The sequence below is a fragment of the Myxocyprinus asiaticus genome, chromosome 12 (assembly GCF_019703515.2).
Source record: "Myxocyprinus asiaticus isolate MX2 ecotype Aquarium Trade chromosome 12, UBuf_Myxa_2, whole genome shotgun sequence".
In the NCBI taxonomy this organism is placed as follows: domain Eukaryota; kingdom Metazoa; phylum Chordata; class Actinopteri; order Cypriniformes; family Catostomidae; genus Myxocyprinus; species Myxocyprinus asiaticus.
This window is the reverse complement of record NC_059355.1, coordinates 16,017,470-16,041,146: the sequence shown is the minus strand read 5'-3', so window position 1 is coordinate 16,041,146 and position 23,677 is coordinate 16,017,470. Positions and strand designations below refer to the sequence as shown.

The following is a 23,677-nucleotide window of genomic DNA, read 5'->3' as shown; positions in this document are numbered from 1 at the left end:
ATTTCGTCTGGGTGTTATAGCCATTTTAGTAAAAATGGCCCGCCCTTTTCGAACGTTTTGGCACCCCTTAGCGACCGTGAGTCAAAATTTAAACTTTTTTTTGATAATTATTTATAATCAGACTCCAGAGTATATTTCTGCACTGGTTTGGTTCTGATAGGATGAAAAACCTAGGACTAGTTCGCAAAAGTAGGTCTATAACATTATCTGAAATATTTACCAAACGGTTTGACAGACACCAATGCTTCATGAGGCAAAGTTGTTTAGAATGAAAAGAAAAAAGTTTTAAAAAGTTCAAATAATATGGAAGCAGGTCATGTAAATAACTACAATCTCTGAAAATGGCATTTCTCTGTGCGGTCAGCACCTCTTCTATGAGTTGTTCGAATGTCCCGATCTAAGGGGGAGAGGTTGAAACTGCACCCAGCTGAGGTACATTCTGGCGTGAAGACGCTTGTCCCCCTCACGCGCGCTTGCTGCAGCTAGATTATTACATGATGGTTCGCAACTTATTGAATCGTTATATTATCATATATGTATCACTGTGCATTTCTTATCGTGAAGAAAATTGGCAATACGCAGTTTTATTAATAAGAGGGAGTTTGTTTTTTTGTGAGTTAAAGTTGGATTGAAGTGAACAGAAAGGTGAGAGAGGGTAGTCTTCGACCCATTATACACTGCAACAAAATATGATTTTGATTTGTTTTTGTTTTGGCTTGTTTTCCAAAATATATATCTAAAACTACTTAAAACAGTGTACATTAACTTTTGCAGCAATACTGCAGAAGAAAAAATTGTTATCTGAGAATGTTGAATATAATATTAAAAATACAAATATTTTAAAATATCTAAAAATCCTTTAAAAAAGATGCATTCACCTAAGAAGCAGCATATAAGATATTTAGACTTTTAGAGAATAAATCTTGAATATAAGTATATTTTGTCTTTACTGCACTCGCAGAAGAATAACCAAGTGAAAAAATACACTTATATACAAAATACACTTATATTTGTCTCTTAAAGCAAGTCTAAATATCTTATATGTTGCTTCTCAAGTAAATGTATCTTGTTTTAATGATTTTTAGACAATTTTAAATGGAAAACAAGACAAAAACATTTGATAACAATATGATTTTTTTGCAGTGAATTTCTTTACTGAATTAAACTTTTTTTTTCTTTAATTCAGTGAATGTCATTTAGAGGTATTTTTAAAAGATCATTTTGTCCTCTTTATTGTTAGTAAGCACGTTCAATACAACCTTTTAAGTCAGGGCACAAGCTGAATAACTGGATAAGAGCTAACGATTAATTGTTGCAATAATGGCTGAATAGTAAAATAAACGTTCAATGTTTTCACATACCGTAACTAGCTCGAGTCGAAAGTTCAAACTTTTTTGAAAACTTTTGATATTGAGACTCCATGGAAACGTTTGCCACTGGTTTGGTCCCAATCAGACGAAAAACCTAGGACTAGTTCGCAAAAGTAGGTTTTATGAAAAATCCAAGATGGCGGAAAAATTTTATAGGCGATTTTTTTATTCACTTGAGTCTACAACAAACAGTCCGTGTTTCTGAGTAGCGAGCAATACTACTACCATCTGACCAAGTTTCAAGTCTCTAGGCCTTATGGTTTGCTCTGCCCGATCAGTTTTATGGCGGAATAATAATAATAATAATAATAATAATAAAAATCTTAACAATTACTATAGGGTTTCAGTGCTAAGCGCTTGAACCCCTAATAATAATAATAATAACAATAAATTGTAACAATTACAATAGGGTTTCAGCGCTAAGCGCTTGAACCCCTAATAAAAATCTTAACAATTACAATAGGGTTTCAGCGCTAAGCACTTGAACCCCTAATAATAATAATACAAATCTTAACAATTACAATAGGGTTTCAGCGCTAAGCGCTTGAACCACTAATAATAATAATAATAATAATAATAATACAAATCTTAACAATTGCAATAGGGTTTCAGCGCTAAGCGCTTGAACCCCTAATAATAATAATACAAATCTTAACAATTACAATAGGGTTTCAGCGCTAAGCGCTTGAACCACTAATAATAATAATAATAATAATAATACAAATCTTAACAATTACAATAGGGTTTCAGCGCTAAGCGCTTGAACCCCTAATAAACTTCATATCTACACATTCAACTATTTTCACTATATAGTGAGATGGTAAATACAGATATCTGACAGCTACAGGTCACTGCAGCATCCACACAGGCACTAAACCTATAATTAGATCTATAATTAGAATAAAATAATATGCAATAAATCAAATGTTATAATACACATAAAAAGCTATAGGCATTTTTGTTACGTTTGGTGGCATTTTTGCCTATATACCACCCACACTTTCATTCACTCACACACACACACACACACACACACACACACACACACACACATGTTGGTGCAGCTCTCATTATGAGGACTTAAGCGATTTAAATTATGGGGACATTAGAAATGTCCTCATAAACCACATTTATAGCATAATACCCTTGTAATTACCAGTTTGTAACCTAAAAAAATGTCCTCGTAAACCACTTAAACCTGCCCACACACACACACACACACACACACACACACACACACACACACACACGTTGGTGCAGCTATACTTATGAGGACTCTCCATAGACATAATGATTTTTTACTGTATGAACTATAGATTCTATCCCCTAACCCTACCCCTAAACCTAACCCTCACAGAAACCTTTCTGCATTTTTACATTTTCAATAAAACATCGTTTAGTATGTTTTTTAAGCGATTTGAATTATGGGGACACTAGAAATGTCCTCATAAACCACATTTATAGCATAATACCCTTGTAATTACCAGTTTGTAACCAAAAAAAAAATGTCCTCGTAAACCACATAAACCTGCCCACACACACATACACACACACACACACACACACACACACACACACACACACACACACACACACACAACACACACACACACACACACATTCTTGAAAAGCATTTAATTTGGCTACTTTTATTTGCACATTGTCATTTTCAAGAGAAATTACAAATGAAAACTTCCATAATACTCTTACAAAGACATTTCAGGAAAGGTTTTTGTTCAGTCATGATATCATACATTGAATTCCAACTGTCCACATTCCACTTAAAACATAAAAGTGGATTTTTGTGTGTGTGTGTGTGTGTGTGTGTGTGTGTGTGTGTGTGTGTTTGTGTTTTCAGTTGAAAATACAGTGTTTGCACAATATCGTATCAAAAATTCCCAAATTTTGGAATTCCCAGTAACTGGAAAATAAAAGAACGGAACAAAACAAAGACTTTTATTGAAAATGTGCATTTCACAATTAATTTTTCAAAACACAATAAATGCTCTCATATCATCCATGTTCCATTTTACTAAAATAGATCTATTTTTTAAAGAACTACAATACTGTACTGTACAGTATGAAATAAATACAATTAGGAGATACAAAATGGACCACATAAATAAGGTGTGGTATTTAAACCTACAAACAGAAGGATGAAAGTCTGTCATTGCTAAATCATTTGGTGTAATACTGAGAACAAAATTGCACAAACATGACTGTAAACTAAAGAGCTGCTGTGCTATCAGAGAGAATGAACTAAGCATGTTATTCCTTTAATACTGAATGGAGTTGGCACTTTAGAAATGTGCTGATTAACAGGTTTGCATGTAAGGCAACATCTTTCATTATCTCCCAAACAGTCTCTTTAAGACTCGATATCTTCCAAACAAACTCAGTACTGTTACGGTTCTTCACATAAATGAGAAGACGAGGCCTAAAACTGTGAGGTGAGGGCAGAAACACGCCTTAAATACTCATCGCCTGCAGCCAGGTGCGCCGCGGACTCTTTTTTTTTAACACTGCATAAATAATGCATCGGCAAATAATTTCCTTCTTTTCGTAGTGATTATAGAAGCAGAGTGAAATTTTTGTACAAGTTACTAATTTGTGCTATAAATACTATGGAACACAGGATTTTAAGGATAATAGCACCACACATATTTTAGGCCTTAATACTGTACACTTTTTAAAATTGTTTCCTGTTTTCATGTTTGCATAATGCAGCTTCTTACACCCCCCATTCCCTGTCCCCTGAATAAACAGTAAAGTTTAAAATGCCGCCCCAAACCTGGGGGCAGTGGAATTGCGTGCATACACTGTCGGCTACACTACATCCTCTGCGCCGTCTTCATGATCTGATTTAGATTCCGTTTTCCCGTCCACGGAGCTCTCGTCCATGGAGTGCTCCCCGTTTTCTTCCTCGTCCCTCATGGTGTCCCCGTCCGTGTCTATACTTTTATTTTCACTTTCCTCTTCTTCTTCCTCGAACTCTTCGTCTCGGTGTCTTAACTTCACAAATGTTCCCTCAACCTCCTTCAAACGCTTTTGTATGCTTCTGTTCAGTCCGTCGCGGAGGATGGGCTCTCGCTCCTGATGTTCAAAGTATCCGGGCAGAGCGATGCCCTGCAGGTATGCCCGGTTGAGCAGCAGCTCTGTGGGCTCCAGGTGACCCTTTTCTTGTGCCTCTCGCTCGGCCACTTCCCGCTCCTCTGCCTCTCTCTTGCAGTACGAGTATCTGTGGTTCATGTGCTGCGAGTATGAGCCGGAATGCGAGAAGCGCTTGCCACATTTGTCGCACTGGTACGGCTTCTCTCCAGAGTGCAGGCGACTGTGTTCGATCAGGTGGTGTTTGTGTTTGAACGCTTTCTTGCAGATCTGACACTGGTGCGGCCGTTTACCTGCGGAAACACACAATGACAGAACACGCCGTGAGTGAACGCGCTCTACGCCCACAAATATAGCACACTAACCAAAATAAACATAAAATCAAAAGGGAAACTGAATAGTTCAGATGAAAAACAAGCGAAAATAATGAAATATGCTTGAGTGTTATGGATGTTTGCCTTCTCTGGTTGCAGTTGCACTCTGTGCGAGCATTTGTGTATTTACTTTGTAACATTCCATCACAAAACTGAAGCGTGAAGCAGTGTGTGAGTGCAGGGCCGCAGTGCTACAACACTGCAACATAAATAAACCATCGCAAACCAAACAAACACACACAGAGCTGTCGCGCAGGAACAAACAAACAGAGTGAATTTGAACTGCGGTTTCCTGCAGAGCAACACTATTTTTTTTTTCCCTAGACAGACACTCTGTTGCACGCTGCTTTACGCATTCGGGGACACGCCACAACCTGACGTCACCGCACACTGCAAGAGTTAATAAAGAGAGAGAGAAGGAGTGAGAGAAAGCGAGAGGAATACACCAGGGTCAGAAATTAACTCGATATGTTATACATAAAATATTATATATTTCATATATATTCATGATAATCTAAAAGAGAGCTGTAAATTGTGGGGCTGATATAAAGTTATCTATGATAAAAGAAAAACAAAAAAGTGCTCCGAAAACTGTAAACATGAGGTTTTTGTTTTTAATATAAAATATACAATATACAATATCATATATGTGTGTGTGTGTGTGTGTGTGTGTGTGTATATATATATATATATATATATATATATATATATATACATACATATTTTAAATTAAAGTAATACATGTTATTTTTATTTTTATATAATTATTAACACTGGTTAATCCATTATGAACTGACATGAACTAACAATTGTATTTTTATAAATTAACATTAACCAAGATTAATAAATGTTGTAAAAAATATATTGTCCATTGTCTGTTCATGATACCTAATGTGTTTACAAATGCTAACAAATGGATTCTTATTCTAAAGTGATACAGGGTTAATTTCTGACACTGGACATGTGGGTTTGTGGGTTTGAAATGTGTGTATGAACTTTACGATTACTCTGCCGTAGTGACACATATTTAGCTGGCCAAGAGCTGACCACAAACAGTGCAGGAATGCACCGCCGCAATATACATTACCCACTCAAAGGGGAGGAGAGAGAGCGAGAGAGCAAGAGAGAGAAAGTGGAAAAGAAACATTCATGTCAGATTCATTCCAAGTTCTTCCTCACGGACTTTAAACGGTGATGCAATCAAGTGAAATGAACTGTGTGTATGTGCATGTGTGTGCAGTCACTCTCCTCATTTAATTCACTTTTATTTCACTTTTTTAATCACACTGGCTGGTCTATGGAATAGCATGTGACCTATAAGCTCTGTTCACAGCACATTTAGGCTTCATTCACAACACAAGTGCTAGTTAGGCATTCTGCTGGTTGTTTTCAGTGTGGTACCAAATAGGTGATGCATGTGTAAAATGGCATCATAACATTTTTAACAAATGAATATCTTTTAATGTGGCATCATATTTTGTGATTAAAGGGAACTAGAACTATCTGTTTAAAAAAAATAAAAAATCAACTGTGTTGCGAACGTAGCCTTATTTCTACCACACCCTGTGACAGAGGTCAGAGGTCATGCTCTTGTTGGCCAGAGCTTCAATTCCAGAGCTTATTCAGTCCAACTTTTTTTTTCTTTTCTGTTAAACTTTGCTCAAATTGAATAATAATTCAGTGCAAAATCAGTGTCCTGTTTTGCCACATTAATTATGTTTTAAAATCCTCTCACTGACTGTCAACAGGAGAGAAAAATATTAGTTTTTACTAAAGAAAGAAAAAAAAGTCAACATGATTAAGGTGGAAAAAGAAATAAAGAAAGAAAGAAAGAAAGAAAAAGAAGTTAGACAGACAGTTATTAATGATGGTGTCTAGAACAGCATACATATAGATATACCTGTGTGTTCATATTTGTGTCTGAGGAGGGAACTGCTCTTCTGGAATGTTTTGTCGCAAAGGTCACACGCGTACATACCACTTTCTGTTTTCTTAATCTTCTTCCGGGACAGACAGGCCTCGTGGTCGGCCATATCATCTAGACTGCTCAGATAACCTGATGGCCCGTCCAGCAGCTCGCTCTGCAAAGAGACAACCAGCATTAGCTCTGTCAGTTTATTCATTTTAATATCATCACACAATGGGATTTGTGAAATAATAATCATATAAATGTAGAGAGTATTAATACAGTTTTTTTTTTTTTGAAATTTTTTATAATATAATTATTATAATTTACTTTTATTTATGAGTTTGTAATATTTAAATTAATACAATTATTTGTAATAAAAATACATTTGTAATAAATAATTCAGGCACTGCAAAAAGCATATTCTTACTCTGTATTTTTGTCTTGTTTGCAAGAGAAAAACAATTAACATCCTTAAAATAAGACAACTTTATAACTGATATAAGATAACTGATAAACAAAAGAGTGTAAGATTTTTAAGGATTGAATGTAAGTTCATTATTTATTTATTAAAAAAATGTTCCACTTGTTTGTTGCTTAAAACCAGTGGGGGAATCTAAATACAAGATGTTAGTGAACATCTGGAAAAGCTTTAGGTCAAATGTTTTAAGGATTGTTTTTTCTTTGCTGCAAAGCCAGACAAAGATAAGCAATAAGTATTTTACTTTTCTTTTTCTTATTTTTATTTATTATTTTTTTTTTTTTTTTATAAAAATAATTAATAATAGTTTTCTAAGAATGTCTTGTAAATTGTGATAATAAATTAACATTAAATTGTAAATGACAGAAAAGATCAGTTGTGAACTTGTTTGTTTGATCGATTTATTTATTTTATGGTATAAATATATTAAATGGAAAATGTTAATATGAAATGTATTTTCTGCTAAAACTGGAGCAGTTCATACAAATTAAACGTGAAAATGTTTGCAACCTGAAAAGGCATGTAAAAGGCAGGATATTGCAAATGAGGCCTTTCTCTCAAAGTCCACTTAATCACACCTTTTCCATATATTTGCATTCAAATTTGGTTTAATTTCATACATGAAAGGGTGTTAGCGCAGTATTTATCTGAGCAGAGATTACCCCGATAGGCTTAAACTTAAATGAATGGAGGAAAAATATTATTACATTAGAAGGTAATAATAATAAGAGGAGAGAGTTTTAGAGGGGCATATTGCCACAGTCGTCTAATTTCAAACAGTAATGATTAAACCAAGAGCCGCACAAAACAGCCCAAACTGCAGTGACGTGCCCTCATTAAGGACAGCCGGCTCCGGACTGACAATACTTCTACGCACTCTCTTTTAAAAAGCCCTGCGCTATCGTTCAGCAATCAATTTGAGCTAAATGCCCTTAGCTGTATTTTTAAAATCTAATTTAATAACTTAGAATAGGAAACATTATTAATACTTTTTTATCAGAATGGATTCCCTGATGTTAAACAGCCCTCAGCACTGTACTGTAATGAACATGGGGAGTGTGCATTATTAATCTTTATGCTCAAACTCATTTGCACATTTCTTGCTGTAGAAATACAGAAAAGAGGAGCAGAAAAAGAAAAAGGGGGGCAGAAATAAAGAGATGCATCTTAACCTCACTGACTCTCTATGTCTTAGATTGCTCTCACACCTGAGATGGCAAAGAGAACAGCATCGCTACAGGCACATGTTCGCAAGCACTCTAAACACCTGTCACTTTGATGTTTCCTGCTCTCGTATCCTCAATGAGCCACTCAGGGGCTGGTAACATCACCATCAGCAATAAAAGAGCCAGTGAACAGCACTAGAATCATTGACATCTACTGCGGGTGTGAGGTGAGCTTGGCTCTCCCACTCTAAGTGGCTTTTAATCAGAGTCTCAAGGAACCCGAGCCACTCGCAACCCAGAGGGATAGAAAGAAAGAAACACAACGCCCGTGGGTTTGTGAACATCAGTCAAGTATTTACCTTGAACCCTGGTTTCCGCTGGAATTTTCTCTTCTGCTGCATCTCAGCGAAGCTGGCCACCCCTGCTGCGTACGTGTAGGCCATGTGTGGCAAGAAGCTTATCTGGTCAAGGCTGGGGTAGGGTCTCAGCACCGGGAAGCTAGCCTGTACCGGAGGCATGAATGTAGGGGGTGGAAATGCACTGCGGGGCGGCAGGGAGGTGTACGGGGGTTTGGCAGTGAAGGAGTTTGCACCGAACATGGGGCTCAAGCTTTTGTCCAGATTGCTGTTTGCATTAGGGCTGTCAAACTCCTTAGAGCGATATGCCAAGTCGAGTGGTTTGTCGACATGCTCAAGGGGTGTTGCGACGTCGTTGTGCTCGGTGGGGGTGATGCTGAGCTTCGGTCGGCTCTTCACAGTCAAGATGTGCTTTGGCCCCTTCATGAGCTTTGGCAACGAGAGGTCGAGCGGTCCGGCATGCAGGTCCTCGGAGGTGAAGCTGTTGGGCGTGTATGAGCTAGTGTGGGAATTTTTGGAGGAAGCGGATGAAAGGTTTAGGGGAGACGGTGTGTTGCTTCTAGAGTGGTCCAGCTTCTCCCCCAGTTGCTTGAGGTTGGTGAACTGGGGTGTTTTGGAGAGCCTGAGTTGTGGGGTGTCACAATTGTTGATGTTGTTGTGAAGCTCAGGAATGGCGAGAGATGTGATGCGGTCAGAACCTCTGACTAGGGACATCGGAGAACAAATGCCTAAAGAGTCTTTAGTGGGTGTGTGAACTGAGACTGGATGGCCCACTTCCACATGGTTTCTGTCTAGAGAAGTCATCCTGGAATTTGAATATTGAAAGACTTTCTTTTGCTCAAACCACTCTTTCAAAAACTCCTGAGGAAGGCCGACCGCTATGGAGATTTTCAGTAGTTCTTCAGAGTTGGGCTCTGTGTTCATGGTGAAATAAGCTTTAAGTACTGATGTGTGCTCCTTGTAGGGATTCATGAGCCCATTTTCACCCTTCTCAGGAATGATGGAGGGGTGCAAGTGGCCGAGTTTCTCAGCAAACAAGATGCTTTTGTTGGTCATGGCGGTCTGAGAGGGCTGAAGCACAGCTTTGATTTCCTCATTCATCTTGCAGAGGTAACGCTCATGCTGGTGCAGGGGAATGGGGCCAGGGAAGGTCTCTTTGCAATACTGGCAGGAGAAAGGTGTAAACATTAGATTATTATTTTCATGCGTTTTATCATCCGCACCTAAATCTAGTATATGATTCGCCTTCTCTTTCTTGATATTGCTAATTTGTCTCTTAGAGTCCGTGGTCAAGCTGTGAAGGCATGCTTTGGCTTCGCTGACCTTCTCAAGCGTGTAGTCTATGATGCTCTTGGTGGCACCGTTGTGACTGATAAGTGGAAGAGTGTGCTGGGGTCCACCGGGTGAGATGAGCCCTTGCTTCTTTTCCTCTATGTGGGAACCCAACTCTTTCATATACGCCTTCAACTTGGAGATGTCCTCTGGCTTGCAGTCCATCTTTTGCCAACACACCGTGTTGTCCACGATCTGTAGTACCTTCTGTACCTCACTCAGGTTGTTACCCAGTGATGCATATCCCAGCATCTGCCCATCCATACCCGTGCCCAGGTGCTGCAGAGGACTCTGGGAGTTATGAAAACCCAGCGGGCTGCCTCCCCTCAAGCCGCCATTCATAAAGGGTCCACCAGTACCATAGCCATGAGAGGCCATCATCAGCTTATAGTCATTGAAGTCCAGTGGTTCGGATTTGATGTTGAGGTGGTTGGACTGGTCCTGCAAGCCAAGGGGTTTGCCGTTCTCTAGCTTGTGTTGGAGCTGCGACATGGTGGTGTTTGTAGGGGAGGAGGATGCAGAGGTTGGAGAAGAACCCGTCTTCAGGTTGTTCCTCACCCGGCCATTGATAGCGATCAGTCCGATACATTTCTTACTGCTTATGTGCGAACTGTATGACCCGGAATGAGAAAATCTCTTCTTACAGTTTGGACATTCATATGGCTTCTCACCTAGAGAAAAGAGAGAGAAACTATCGTCAAGAACCACACCAAGGACAGAAGATGTTCTTTTTAAACATTGAATACACACTGTAGTAGTATGTAGACTCATTTCATGTAGTTAAAGTGCTCGGAACAAACACAGAACCAACATTTGAGATGATTGTATAGTTGATGATTGTTTTATGTATCAATCAGGAACAATTTTAAAACTATGACCTTTAACTAAGGTAATGGGTTATAAAAGAATGTGTAGAGACCCTATGTAACGTACCACTGTGTATTCGCAGGTGTTCCTTCAGATGGTGTTTGTATTTAAAGGCCTTGCCACATTCAGTGCATTTAAACTTGCGGTTTCCAGATCCCTGGTTGAGAATCTGGTGCTGTGAAGGAGAAAATATTCACATGAGCGTCTCGTGCACAAACATACAATCGCACACAACAGGCTAAATGGCTCCCATTATAAAGCAACATCTTGGTTTGTTTGGGTGCATTTGAACAGCGATAACAGTGTCTCATACCTTTCTAGTTCCTGAGTCTAGAGCCAAGCATTTGTAATTTGGCAGCAAAAAAAAAAAAAAAAAACCTGTTTGTGCAATTTCTTTACTCATTAGGGAGGCAGAAATTATTCAATTCATGTAATTTAGGTTAATCATTTAAAATGAACCTGCAACATTTAACCAACACACACTTCACATACCTGAGCAAAGAGTTCATTATGCAAAAAGGTGGGTAAATGGTAAATGCTGCAATTGCTTAATTGGACAAAATTTTTAGCCTGTTTAGAGTCTTCAAACATCTCTTTGATAATGTGTGAATGCGGCTCGAAGGCAGGCACTTCATTTGCTGTTCAAAGGTAAAACATGAGCACTGCACCCCTTGCATTTGCAATTTAAAGGGGATGCTCAAAAATCTAAATATAATAACAATAATGACAACAACAATACGGGTGTCAGTGGGAAGAGCACACCAAGCAAGCACAATTAATTCAGAGTGGGAGGTGAAACACAAAAGGCCTGTGAGCACCACCCATGATCAGTTCCGACAACTGGTGGGGCGAGAGAGAGAGAGAGCTGCATTCCACTGGGGACAGATGGCATAAAGCACAAGACACAGGGAGGATTGTTCAAACAGCGACAACCTTCAAACATCAAGCAGCCCTCGGTGGGAAGTGACCCCAGCATTCGCTCATATGTTGCCGAGTCACATAAACAAACAGCAACAGCTGCTTTTTTGTTCCACAGAAGAAAGTCATACAGATTTGGAACAATATGAGAGTAAAACTCACATCTAAATGATAATAGAATTTTACCTTTAAGGGTAAACAAGACTCACATACATGTGTATAGCATTCTACCAAGTTGTCATCTCCCCCCTTTTCTGTCTCCAGAACATTTGAACAATCATGGACTGATTTTAATGGCTTTCAGATTTGAATGCAAAATGCCAAAAAGTGGGAGTGAGGAACTGTTCAACAGGAAAGTCTTTTAAGATGAAGCACACAAACAAAGACCAACAAATTGGAAGTAAATTGTAGATTAGGCAGGTCACAGGAGCAGAGTGGACCATCTGTTCCTATTTTGAATGGCCTGTGGTGTCAGGTGAAGGAGCTGGCAGCTCGTCGCATATCAATTCATTCTGTTCTAGTCAGAATGTTGAGTGTGAGTTAAATGAGCTGCTGATTCTCATCTCACATGATCACAGGAGCGATTCTGTGTGATATTGAGCTTGGAGAAGCAATAAGTAATAAGTCTTAAGTGGTTCCTAGAGTCATATCACTTTATTTTACATATTTCTGCTTTATCTTTTAGTGTACGTACCTGTTTAGTGAGTTTCCCAATTTAAATACTAGGATCACATCTTATATTGATCCAACAACCATATAACGTGTGTAAATAATTTGGTGTGCTTGGTGTACATTTATCATTTACGCATATGGAAGTGGTGATGTGTTACTCTGTCATAGTGGAGAAACAGATTTTTTTCAAGAGCATAAAAAAGAAAAGCTAAAGAGCAGATACAGTTTCTAAATTGGAATTAACATACTCATTCGATCGTGAATATAAGAGTGCAGAATCATTTCAGAGTAGGCCATCAAAAAACCATTTATACCTCAATTAAAGCCATATCCATTAAAACATCTGCATCTTCAAAATGCCATGAAAAATTAATAATGATTGCCAATCAAAATGATATCTTTTCTCAGAGGGAATACATCACATTAGATATCGAGCAAGAGTGATAGAGATGAGGAAGTGTGACTCACCTGTTCTCGCCCTGGTTTGTGTGTGGCCATATGTCTCTCCAGCTGAGTCCGGTACGCAAACGTGTAGCTGCACAGAGGGCAGGAGAAGTTCTCCTCGTTCTTCTCGTGCCGGTACTTGATGTGTTCCTTTAGGGAAGTCAAGCGTTTGTAGCCACGGTCACAGTAGGGGCACGTCAACAGTTGGGCAAAAGCATCTGGAGTTCCAGGTGGCAGTTCTGTGGAGAGAAAGAGTGGCAGAGGGCCAAAGGGTCAGAGAATCATGGGCAGTGATTGGGCACTGTGCCCACTGTGGTATGAGGAGGTATCTGTACAATATGCTCTGCTGTGTACCATCGTCAGTGTTGGCACTGCCACCCTACAAACACACATGCACTCACACCAGTGCAAGAACAAACATTATGTGCTCTCGAATTCACACCAGAGTTTTGCTCAAGGGCTTTACATGATAAAATAATTTTGGCAGATTTATTATAAAATCCATTTCTAACTGGACTCCTAGATTCCTAGACTGGAAACTTGTTAGTGGCAGACATATATATATCGGTTAGTACAACAACGATTATCGGCTGTTATTTTGGCATGAGTCAGTTGGCTTGTAAATGGATACTAAACATGTTCTGTTTCCTAATATATTTGAATGAATTTTGAATAAATGTAAAATCCTTAAAACCACTGCATTTTGTTGGAATAAATTGCTTCTACAAATGAACTATTGGATAAAAGCAGTTATTTAGGTTGCTTTGGTTTAAAAATACTTTACATGATGAAAGAAATATGACAGATTTATTTTTATAAGCTATTTTTTTTTTTTTTTTTGACTTATAAACTGTAATCATGCTAGTGATAGAAAGATATATTGGTCAGGCTGATTAATAGGCCAATATTTATTTTCATATTGAGATTATCATCACAGGCTGATTTACAATTAACCGAAGTTCCCTATCTGTCACTCACTCAACGTTGTGTCGATGTAGTGACAATAGGGGTTACTCTTGGGAGCCCGAGACACCTCTGGTCTTTGATAAAAGGCCAATGAAAATTGGCAAGTGGTATTTGCATACCACTCCCCCGGACATACGGGTATAAAAGGAGCTGGTATGCAACCAGTCTTTCAGATTTTCTCTTCGGAGCCGAACGGTCAATGCTCACTGAGCTGAATACCCATGGCTGTTCATTCAACTCTGCTGGATCTGACGGCGCATTTCAGCGGCTTCTCCCCCCTCTGCACTGGTGCACTGCAGAGAACGCTCATGGGCACTTCGGCAGAAATAAAAGAGTATATTTCTCTAAAAGAGTATATTTCTCTAAAAGAGCGGCACACACGGAACGTCTTTTTAAAGATGTGTCTTTTTAAAGATGCCTTTCCGTGTTATTCCTGGTTGCGGTCGTTATCTCTCGCCTTCTGACGGCCATGATCACTGTCTTTCGTGTCTGGGCGCTGCCCACACGGAGACAGCATTCGTGGATATGTCATGTACTCATTGCGAGAACATGTCTATGGCAACGATGCGGTCGCGGCTTGCTTTCATAAGAAAGCAAGCCACCCCAGATGCTCCCCGCCTTGGTCCTTCTACCCACGGGTATGAAGCCAGCGCAGCTAGCACTGGGGACGATTTGGGGACCCCAATGGGACCACCTCCGCTGGGTATCCCCCCACGGACCTCCCATTCCCCAGCACGCTCGTCTGCCCCGATCAGGCTTCCAGATGTGTCCGCCGGCTCGTTTCACGGCGAGTTCGACCTCTTATTCGGAGCCCGCAAAGGTGATGAGCTCTCGAGCGCAGCATCGGAGAGCGGGCTCATCCAGTCAGACACGGAAGTCTCAGCTGGGCTCCTCCCTTCAGGTGCGGTCACCCAGTCACAGGCTGACGTGGAGATGACGGACATGCTTTCCCGGGCAGCCACGAGCGTCGGGCTAGAGTGGAGCCCTCTGCTCTCCCCTGAACCCTCGCGGCTCGATGATTGGTTCCTGGGCTCGCGGCGCCGCTCACAGCCACACCCCGCCCCAGTTCCTTTCTTCCCGGAAGTGCACAAGGAGCTGACATGGGAGGCACCTTTTACTACCCAGTCCTGATCTTTCAGCTCCCCCACCCTCACTACCCTCGATGGTGGGGCGGCCAAGGGCTATTCGGCAATCCCTCGGTGGATAAGGTGCTCGCGGTGCACCTATGCCTGCAGAGCACCGCCACCTGGCGCGGGCGTCAAAGCTCCCGTCCAAGGCCTGTAGGTTTACGTCGTCCCTGACGGCCAAAGGCTACGGTGCCGCTGGACAAGCCGCCTCAGCCCTGCACGCCATGGCTCTCCTGCAAGTCCACCAAGCCAAGGCACTAAAAGAACTGCACAAGGGTAGTTCCGCCCCGGGATTGATGCAGGAGCTGTGCTCGGCGACCGACCTCGCTCTCCGGGCGACGGTCACGGCACAGTCTCTCGGGCGGGAGATGTCCACCTTGGTGGTCCAGGAGCGCCACCTTTGGCTCAACCTGGTCGAGATGGGAGAGGCCGACAAGGCACGGTTGGCCTGTTTGGCGACACCATCGAGGACTTTGCCCAGCAGTTCTCAGCGGTGAAGCAGCAGACGGAGGCTATCCGGCACATCCTGCCCTGGCGCGGCTCAAGATCCCGCACCCCGTCTGCTCGTCACCAAGGGCGTCCCCCTGCGGTGACTGCACCGGCTCTGAGGGTCACGAGGACAGGCCTCTTCCTCCTCCATCCCAGGTTGTTCCGGGGGTGGTCACAAGTAGCCAGGTAAGTGCTTCGATGTCCCTGAACTCAGCACGGCCACGACACAGCGTGGCACCTGAGGATCCGCCCACCGCGAGGCCCCATCTGCCGGTACATCCGACGAGATTGTCCCCTTGGTCCCCCTCGCCCGGAGCTTGGACGTGTGGCTTGCACTTTCCAACCTGTCACAATTGGCTGGTCCGGACCGTCCGACTCGGCTACGCGATTCAGTCCACCAGGCATCCGCCCAGGTTCAGCGGTGTCCACTTCACCTCAGTGAAGGGCGAAAATGCCGATACCTTGCACGCGGAGATCGCTACCCTCCTACGGAAGGATGCGATAGAACCTGTCCCTCCGGCCGAGATGGAGAGGGGGTTTTACAGCCCCTACTTCATTGTACCGAAGAAAGGCAGTGGGTTGCAACCGATCTTGGACCTGCAAGTACTGAACCGGGCTTTACACAGACTCCCGTTCAAGATGCTGATGCAAAAGCCCATTCTAGCAAGCGTCCGACATCAAGATTGGTTCACAGCAGTGGACCTGAAGGACGCATAATTCCACGTCTCGATTCTACCTCGACACAGACCCTTCCTGCGGTTTGTATTCGAGGGTCGGGCATATCAGTACAAGGTCCTCATTTTCAGCCTGTCCTTGTACCCTCACGTCTTCACGAAGGACGCAGAGGCAGCCTTTGCCCCACTAAGGGAAGTGGGCATTCGTACCCTCAACTATCTTGATGATTGGCTAATCCTAGCTCACTCTCGGGATGTGTTGTGTGCACACAGGGACCTGGTGCTCTCACACCTCAGCTGACTAGGGCTTCAGGTCAACTAGGAAAAGAGCAAGCTCCTCCCAGTTCAGAGCATCTCTTTTCTCGGCTTGGAGTTGGACTCAGTCTCGTTGACGGCGCACCTCACGAACGAGCGCGCACAGTCAGTGCTGACCTGTTTGAAGGCGTTCAGACAGAAAATAGCGGTTCCACTGAAACTGTTTCAGAGGCTCCTGGGGCATATGGCATCCTCAGCGGTGGTCACTCCGCTCGGGTTGATGCATATGAGACCGCTTCAGCACTGGCTTCAGACTCGAGTCCCGAGATGGGCATGGTGCCACGGGACACATCGCGTGGCCATCACACCGATCTGTCACTGCCTCTTCAGCCATTTGACCGACATCACATTTCTACGGACAAGCATTCCCCTAGAGCAGGTCTCCAGGCGCGTTGTGGTTATGACAGACACCTCCAAAATGGGCTGGGGCACTGTATGCAATAGGCACGCAGCCGCTGGCTCATGGACGGGCCCGCGGCTGCATTGGCACATCAACTGCCTCGAGTTGCTGGCAATTCTGCTCGCCCTGCGGAGGTTTCGGCCGTTGATCCTGGGCAAGCGTTTGTTAGTTCGGACAGACAACATGGCAATGGTAGCATATGTCAACCGTCAAAGTGGTCTGCGCTCCCGTTGTATGTCACAACTCGCCCACCGTCTCCTCCTCTGGAGTCAGCAGCACCTCAAGTCGCTGCGAGCCACTCATATCCCGGGCGACCTCAACACTGCAGCGGACGCGCTATGATGGCAGGTTTCCCTCAGGGGAGAGTGGAGACTCCACCCTCAGGTGGCCCAGCTGATTTGGAGTCGATTCGGGCAGGCACAGGTAGACTTGTTCGCCTCCCAAGAATCCTCCCACTGCCCGCTCTGGTATGCCCTGACCGAGGCACCTCTCGGTATAGACGTGCTGGCACACAGCTTGCCTCCTGGACTTCACAAATATATGTTTCCCACAGTGAGCCTACTTGCACAGACCCTGTGCAAGGTCAGGGAGGATGAGGAGCAGGTCGTCCTGGTAGCACCCTACTGGCCCACCCAGATGTGGTTCTTAGACCTCACACTCTTCGTGACAGCCCCCCCCCTCGCGAATTCCCCTAAGGAAGTACCTTCTTTCTTAGGGATGGGGCACCATCTGGCACCCGCGACCAGACCTCTGTAATCTCCATGTCTGGCCCCTGGACTTAAGCGGCCTACCACCCGCGGTGGTAGACATGATCACTCAGGCTAGGGCCCCCTCTATGAGGTGCCTGTATGCCTTTAAGTGGCGTCTGTTCGCTAAGTGGTGTTCTTCCCGACGTGAAGACCCCAAGAGATGCACAGTCGGATCGGTGCTTTCCTTCCTGCAGGAGAGGTTGGAAGGGCGGCTGTCCCCCTCCACCTTGAAGGTGTATGTAGCCGCTATAGCGGCACACCATGACACAGTGGACGGTAAGTCCTTAGGGAAGCACGACCTGATCATCAGGTTCCTGAGAGGTGCCAGGAGGTTGAATCCCTTTAGACCACACCTCGTTCCCTCATGGGTCCTCTCTGTAGTTCTTCAGGGTCAATGGAGAGCCCCCTTTGAGCCCTTGCAATCAGCTGAGTTTAAGACACTTTCTTTGAAGACTGCCCTCCTGACTGCTCTCACTTCCATCAAGAGGGTAGGAGATCTGCAAGCGTTCTCTGCCAGCGAAACATGCCTGGAGTTCAGTTCGGGCTATTCTCATTTGGATCACACGCAGAGCTTTAGAGTCTCTGAGCAGCTCTTTGTCTGCTTTGGTGGACAGCAGAAAGGAAGCACTGTCTCCAAGCAGAGGATTGCCCACTGGCTCATTGACGCCATAACAATGGCATATCATGCCCAGGACGTGCTGCCCCGGCAGGGCTATGAGCCCATTCTACCAGGGGTGTAGCGGCCTCCTGGGCCTTGACCTGTGGCGCCTCTCTAACAGACATTTGCAGAGCAGTGGGCTGGGCCACACCCAACACCTTTGTGAGGTTCTACAATCTCCGGGTGGAACCGGTTTCGTCCTGTGTATTGGCACGCACAAGCAGGTAAGTCCGGGATAGCTGGCCGGGTGTATCGCTTGCGCAAAGCGCCTTTCCCCTCCCCAGAGCTGAAGACGTGCACTGTTGACTCCCAGTAGTGTTCACAACCTGTGTTCCCTGGATGATTTCCTCCGAGCCCTGTGGCAGACAAGTTCACGGAGAAACTCGCTGCCGGCTCAGTACATGTGCTAACTAAGCCCTGTACTGGGGTAGGTGCTCCGCATGTGGTGGTTCCCCATAGGTAACCCCATGTGACGTGTATCTTCCACTAATTTGTTTCCCTGTTGGTAAACTGCATCTTCCTTGGGCAGAGGCCCCTCTCTGCCCCAGTCACCAAGCTTGTAGAAACACCTCCCCCGTAGGGTAGGTCCTACCATGGGACTTCTCCATATGACATAATTCCGACAAAGTTCGGCAAGACCATGTGACGTATTTCCACTCAAAATATGGGCAGGGTGTGGTCTCCGCTGTGTCTTCCCCTTGGGAGTGACACCCCCCTGACTAGACCTGGTGGCCCCAGTCAGTTAATTCCTTTTTTTGGGGGGGGGGGGGAGAGGAAAAAAAGAGGATAAGAGGCTACGACTGGGCTAGCCTGTCTCTATCTTTTGGGCAGTCGACTTGTCCCCAAAGGGCCGTTCGACACTCATAACAGTGTTGGGGGAGGTTACGTGTCAGCCTGGTGCTCTGGCTACGAGGCACACAGTGGTCTGCCCATCACACACCGCCAGTTCACGTAACACAGTTCAGCCAGTTGCGGCGTTTCGTATATGTGTCCCTCCTGCAACAACGCTGCACTACCCGCTGAAATGGCCGGGACCTTGTCTCGGCTCCTCAGCACAAAACCTGAATGAGTGGTTGCATACCAGCTCCTTTTATACCCGTATGTCCGGGGGAGTGGTATGCAAATACCACTTGCCAATTTTCATTGGCCTTTTATCAAAGACCAGAGGTGTCTCGGGCTCCCAAGAGTGAACCCTAGTGTCACTACATCGACACAACGTCTTGTTCTCTCCATCAGGGAACGGAGGTTACGCAAGTAACCAGGACGTTTCCAAATGTTCATATTTTAATGAATTTTGAGTAAACGTTGTGTAAAATACGTATCCATGTGAAAGTTTGGATATAATGCCCAATTTTCACAATTGAATCAATTCTTAAAGGATGAAATAAACTACCTTCCTACATTTTCTCTTGTAGAATATTCTATTTTATTCAGAAATGCATCAGATTATGGAAGTAAAATGGGTTGTGATCAGCAATTCATGTTGATAATGAATTTCAAATGTGATTTTAATTACATTGTTCTTTACTTTTGTATGATAAACAATTTTGGTACTATGTTGTCTTGCCACAATAAAGTACCGATTGATGTCCAATGTAAAAATCTGGGTCCTGGAGCAAAACCAGCAGAGAATCACTGTTTTCCTTTAATACTTCAGATACATTGGTCAGGCAGATTAATTGGCAGATATTTGGTTGATAACTGTGCCCGATTGGCAGATTAACAGAAGTGGTCATCCCGCCACAGTCAGTTTACCTTGTTAATTGCTATTTAACATTTTGTTTTTCCAAATATATTTTATTAATTTTTGGTTAAATATTGTGTAAAATAAGCATATAATAAAATTCAATTCAGGAATACATCAGATTATAAGTAAAATTGTTTTTTACGAACAGCATTTCACATTGATAATACATTAAAATTTTCTATACTTTTGTACAATTAACAATTCTGGTATTGTGTTGGGTCATCACTTGGTGTCCAATGTAAAAATCTGGGTCCTGAAGCAAAATCAGATGAGAGTCACTGGTTTAGACTTCAATTCTAACAGTAGTACTATATCTTGAACACAGTTTAATGAAATTGCTGGCATTGCCTGGGCCAGTTGTGTTCTCTCTATTGTAATCGCTCCCGGTGCCTCGCACATCTAATTTTTCACACGCTCTCCATAAGAGAGGTATGCCCGCTCCTCCCCTTGGGACGGGAGATTTTGTGTCTCTGATTTCACCACTCGAACAGCTGCACCTCGCTCTAAAGTTAAACACTCCGGCATCCAGCTAATCAGACGGCAGCAACAGCTGCCCATGTTATCGGCCGGCCACGGCGGCATTTTCACCGTTCTCCTCGTGTCCGTTGGCTTCAGGAGTGGCGAGGCGGGATCGGGAAAGCTCCTCGGGTGCTTCGGGGTAGATGATGGCCGTGTCGCCTCTCTGGAGGTATTCCGCGATGCTGACCACGTGACTTTCACTGTCCACCAGTTTACGTTTGCTGAAGAAATCGTCAAACTCGGCCGCGCATTGTATACCCTTTTCTAGAGGGAGAAAAAGAGAGAGGGTTTAAATAAAAATGGTGTGAAAAATATGGTGCATTGGGAGGTGATGGAAACATGCGGCAGCAACTGTGATATAAAGAAACATAGGAACATTAGAGGAACATTCCAGCAGGGATATGTCTAAATTACTGCCTGATCTAGCCACCTAATGGCCACTAAAATAAGAAATATGACTTAATATAGCGGGAGAATCATTCAAATCGTGGAAAAGCTTTTAATGTTAAACCCCATTTCAACTTTTAAATGTATTAGAGGCAGTCAGACAAGGAGAGTTTGCTGTAATTCCAACAGAGCATGTTTGACTTTAGTTTTTTATGCTACCTTTTAATTAGACTGAGCTTGCGTAAGGCATAAACACTGTAGTGTGGTTTGTCTGACTGTAAAAATGTCATCGTCTCATTTGTGCAAAGGTCGAGTCGCTGGAATGTGTTGCTGTCAAAAATGTCTGGAAAATGTCAGAGGCATACATGATCTAAACAGATCTAGTTTACGCGCAAATTAGATTTTGGCCTGAAATGCGATTTGGGGAAGTTAACGCTCACAGAAGCACTCTGAAGTCAATGTCCTAATGTTTGCCTTGTGTTTCCTCCCTTCTGTCGCTTGAGCAGAGAACATCCCTCCCAGCAGAGGAGGACCATGGGCTGCACAGCGGAGAAATGTTGTGGTTTGTCTAACGTTAGGAAGCTTTATTAAAACTCCACATCCATTTGAAGAATGAGAAATCACAAATCAATCCTGAATCACAATGACAGGTGAAACATGTGCTAATAGAGTTTATACAGCAGCCGGAGTATGATCAAATAAAATAGTAAGTCTTTTGTGATGATATCAAAAAACAAGAATGTCTCGAAGATTGGATGGATATCAAGTTCAAAAAGATTTGAATTTCCTGAAGGAAATATCAGTGTAAGGCAGCAGTTTGAGGTTAATTTAGGGGTTAGTCTTTGGTTTTGTGTAAATGAAATGCTGCATCAGAGTCGCTTCACCACACGTTTTGATTATATCAGCTATGCATAAGAATCAACACAGTCTGGTCAACACAATCAACACTTGCTGTTTTATTTGATTATATATATATATATATATATATATATATATATATATATACAGCCCTAATTGATGTGCATCAAAAAAGTCATGAGACTTTGTCTCAGTAAGCTGTGTGAATACATAATAGGCTCAGGGAATATAATTAATATCATCGTATAGCAAATGAAATGTTGCTTTGCTAACTGTTTATGAAATATTATGATTTATCGCATAAATTACATTTGTAACTTGGATGGACTCTAAGCTAGTGATACTTCACTTTACAAAAAACAAAAAACAAAACAAACAAACAAACAAACAAAAAAAAAAACATTAAAAATACAATATTTGAGGAATATCAATACATAATAACTTCAAGTGGATAAAACTCACACATGTGACTCACCTGTGCAGTTCCCAACAGGCTGTAAACTGGCGTCAGCCCCCATAGTGTCATAGCCACCTTTCAACTCATCTGAGAGAGAGAGAGAGAGAGAGAGAGAGAGAGAGAGAGAGAGAGAGAGAGAGAGAGAGAGAGAGAGAGAGAGAGAGAGAGTGTCTTTGGTTGCTTCAATGATTTAAAAAAAAAGCCTTTGATTCAGTTTGGCATAACGGACTCTTCCTAAAACTGATTCAGAGTGGAATAAGAGGAAAGGTTTCTGATTTAATTAAGGACATGTACAAAGACAACAAATGTTGCATTAAAATAAACAACAAAAGAACTGTATATTTCAGCCAGAATAAGGGAGTTCGTCAAGGCTGCAGCCCAAGCCCAACTTTATTTAATATTTATATAATTAAATTGACCACAATGCTTCAAATCTCTTCTAGCCCTGGACTCAATCTAGAAGATAGAGAAATCAAATGTCTTCTATACGCAGTCGACCTACTGCTGCTCTAACCTACTGAAGAGGGATTACATGAAATCCTCTCAATTCTAGAAAATTACTGCAGTAACTAGGCCTTACCAATAAACATGGACAAGTCTAAAGTCATAATTTTTCAAAAGAAGAATATATTCATCACTGGCAAAGAAAACTCAAAGAAATAAACAAATTAACCTATTTCCCCAAAAAATAAGACAAAATATAAATTGGCATCATATCTGACCAAAATTAAAGACGACCATTATAGGAAGCTTTATTATTTTACTTTTTTTATGTATGTTATACATGTTTTTGTTTTTTGTTAATGAATGCTTTGGCAACATTGTACATTGTATATGATCATGCTAATAAAGCTCATTTGAACTGAACTGAATTAAATTGAGAGAGAGAGAGAGAGAGAGAGAGAGAGAGAGAGAGAGAGAGAGAGAGAGGAGTCTATTAGCTCACACAGATCTGGACTGAAAACATCTTGTTCTGCGTCCAGTTTACTCCAAATGACTGACTTATTTACATTGACAACACACTCACACAGCAGAGGAAAGAGTTGAGTGTGCTGGGAAACAAACTACAGCAAACTCAAGCTGAATAATGTTCAATACACCTGAACAAGCAATCTGACAGAGAGAAAGACAGTGAAGATGTTTCTCTGATCTTTACTCCAGTTATTATTGTGATCAGCTGTCTCTCGAGTCTTTGGCACAGAAACTAAACACAGAGTCTCAGATTCAATAATCGACACCATCATGAGAAACACAGACCCCGACAACACTAATTGCTTCTCTTCACACACAAGAAACATGAGCATTTACATTTTATAATTTGAAATGAATAACTTTCT

The 23,677-nt window shown here is 42.5% G+C and overlaps 2 protein-coding genes across 2 annotated transcripts in view; one reads left to right on the top strand and one right to left on the bottom strand.

Moving 5' to 3' along the window:
* Nucleotides 1–23,677, top strand: part of LOC127449066 (uncharacterized) — a 361,616-nt gene that overhangs the window by 294,828 nt on the left and 43,111 nt on the right. The window lies entirely within an intron of this gene.
* LOC127449053 (zinc finger E-box-binding homeobox 2-like) overlaps nucleotides 3,018–23,677 on the bottom strand; it is a 128,976-nt gene continuing 108,316 nt past the window's right edge. The window contains exons 3-9 of the mRNA XM_051712155.1: nucleotides 22,359–22,427; nucleotides 20,708–20,902; nucleotides 13,019–13,233; nucleotides 11,027–11,135; nucleotides 8,765–10,764; nucleotides 6,753–6,933; nucleotides 3,018–4,771 (exon numbers count right to left, since the gene is read on the bottom strand). Of these exons, the coding sequence (XP_051568115.1) occupies nucleotides 4,197–4,771; nucleotides 6,753–6,933; nucleotides 8,765–10,764; nucleotides 11,027–11,135; nucleotides 13,019–13,233; nucleotides 20,708–20,902; nucleotides 22,359–22,427 (3,344 nt within the window). The 3' untranslated portion in view covers nucleotides 3,018–4,196. The remainder of the gene's footprint in view (nucleotides 4,772–6,752; nucleotides 6,934–8,764; nucleotides 10,765–11,026; nucleotides 11,136–13,018; nucleotides 13,234–20,707; nucleotides 20,903–22,358; nucleotides 22,428–23,677) is intronic.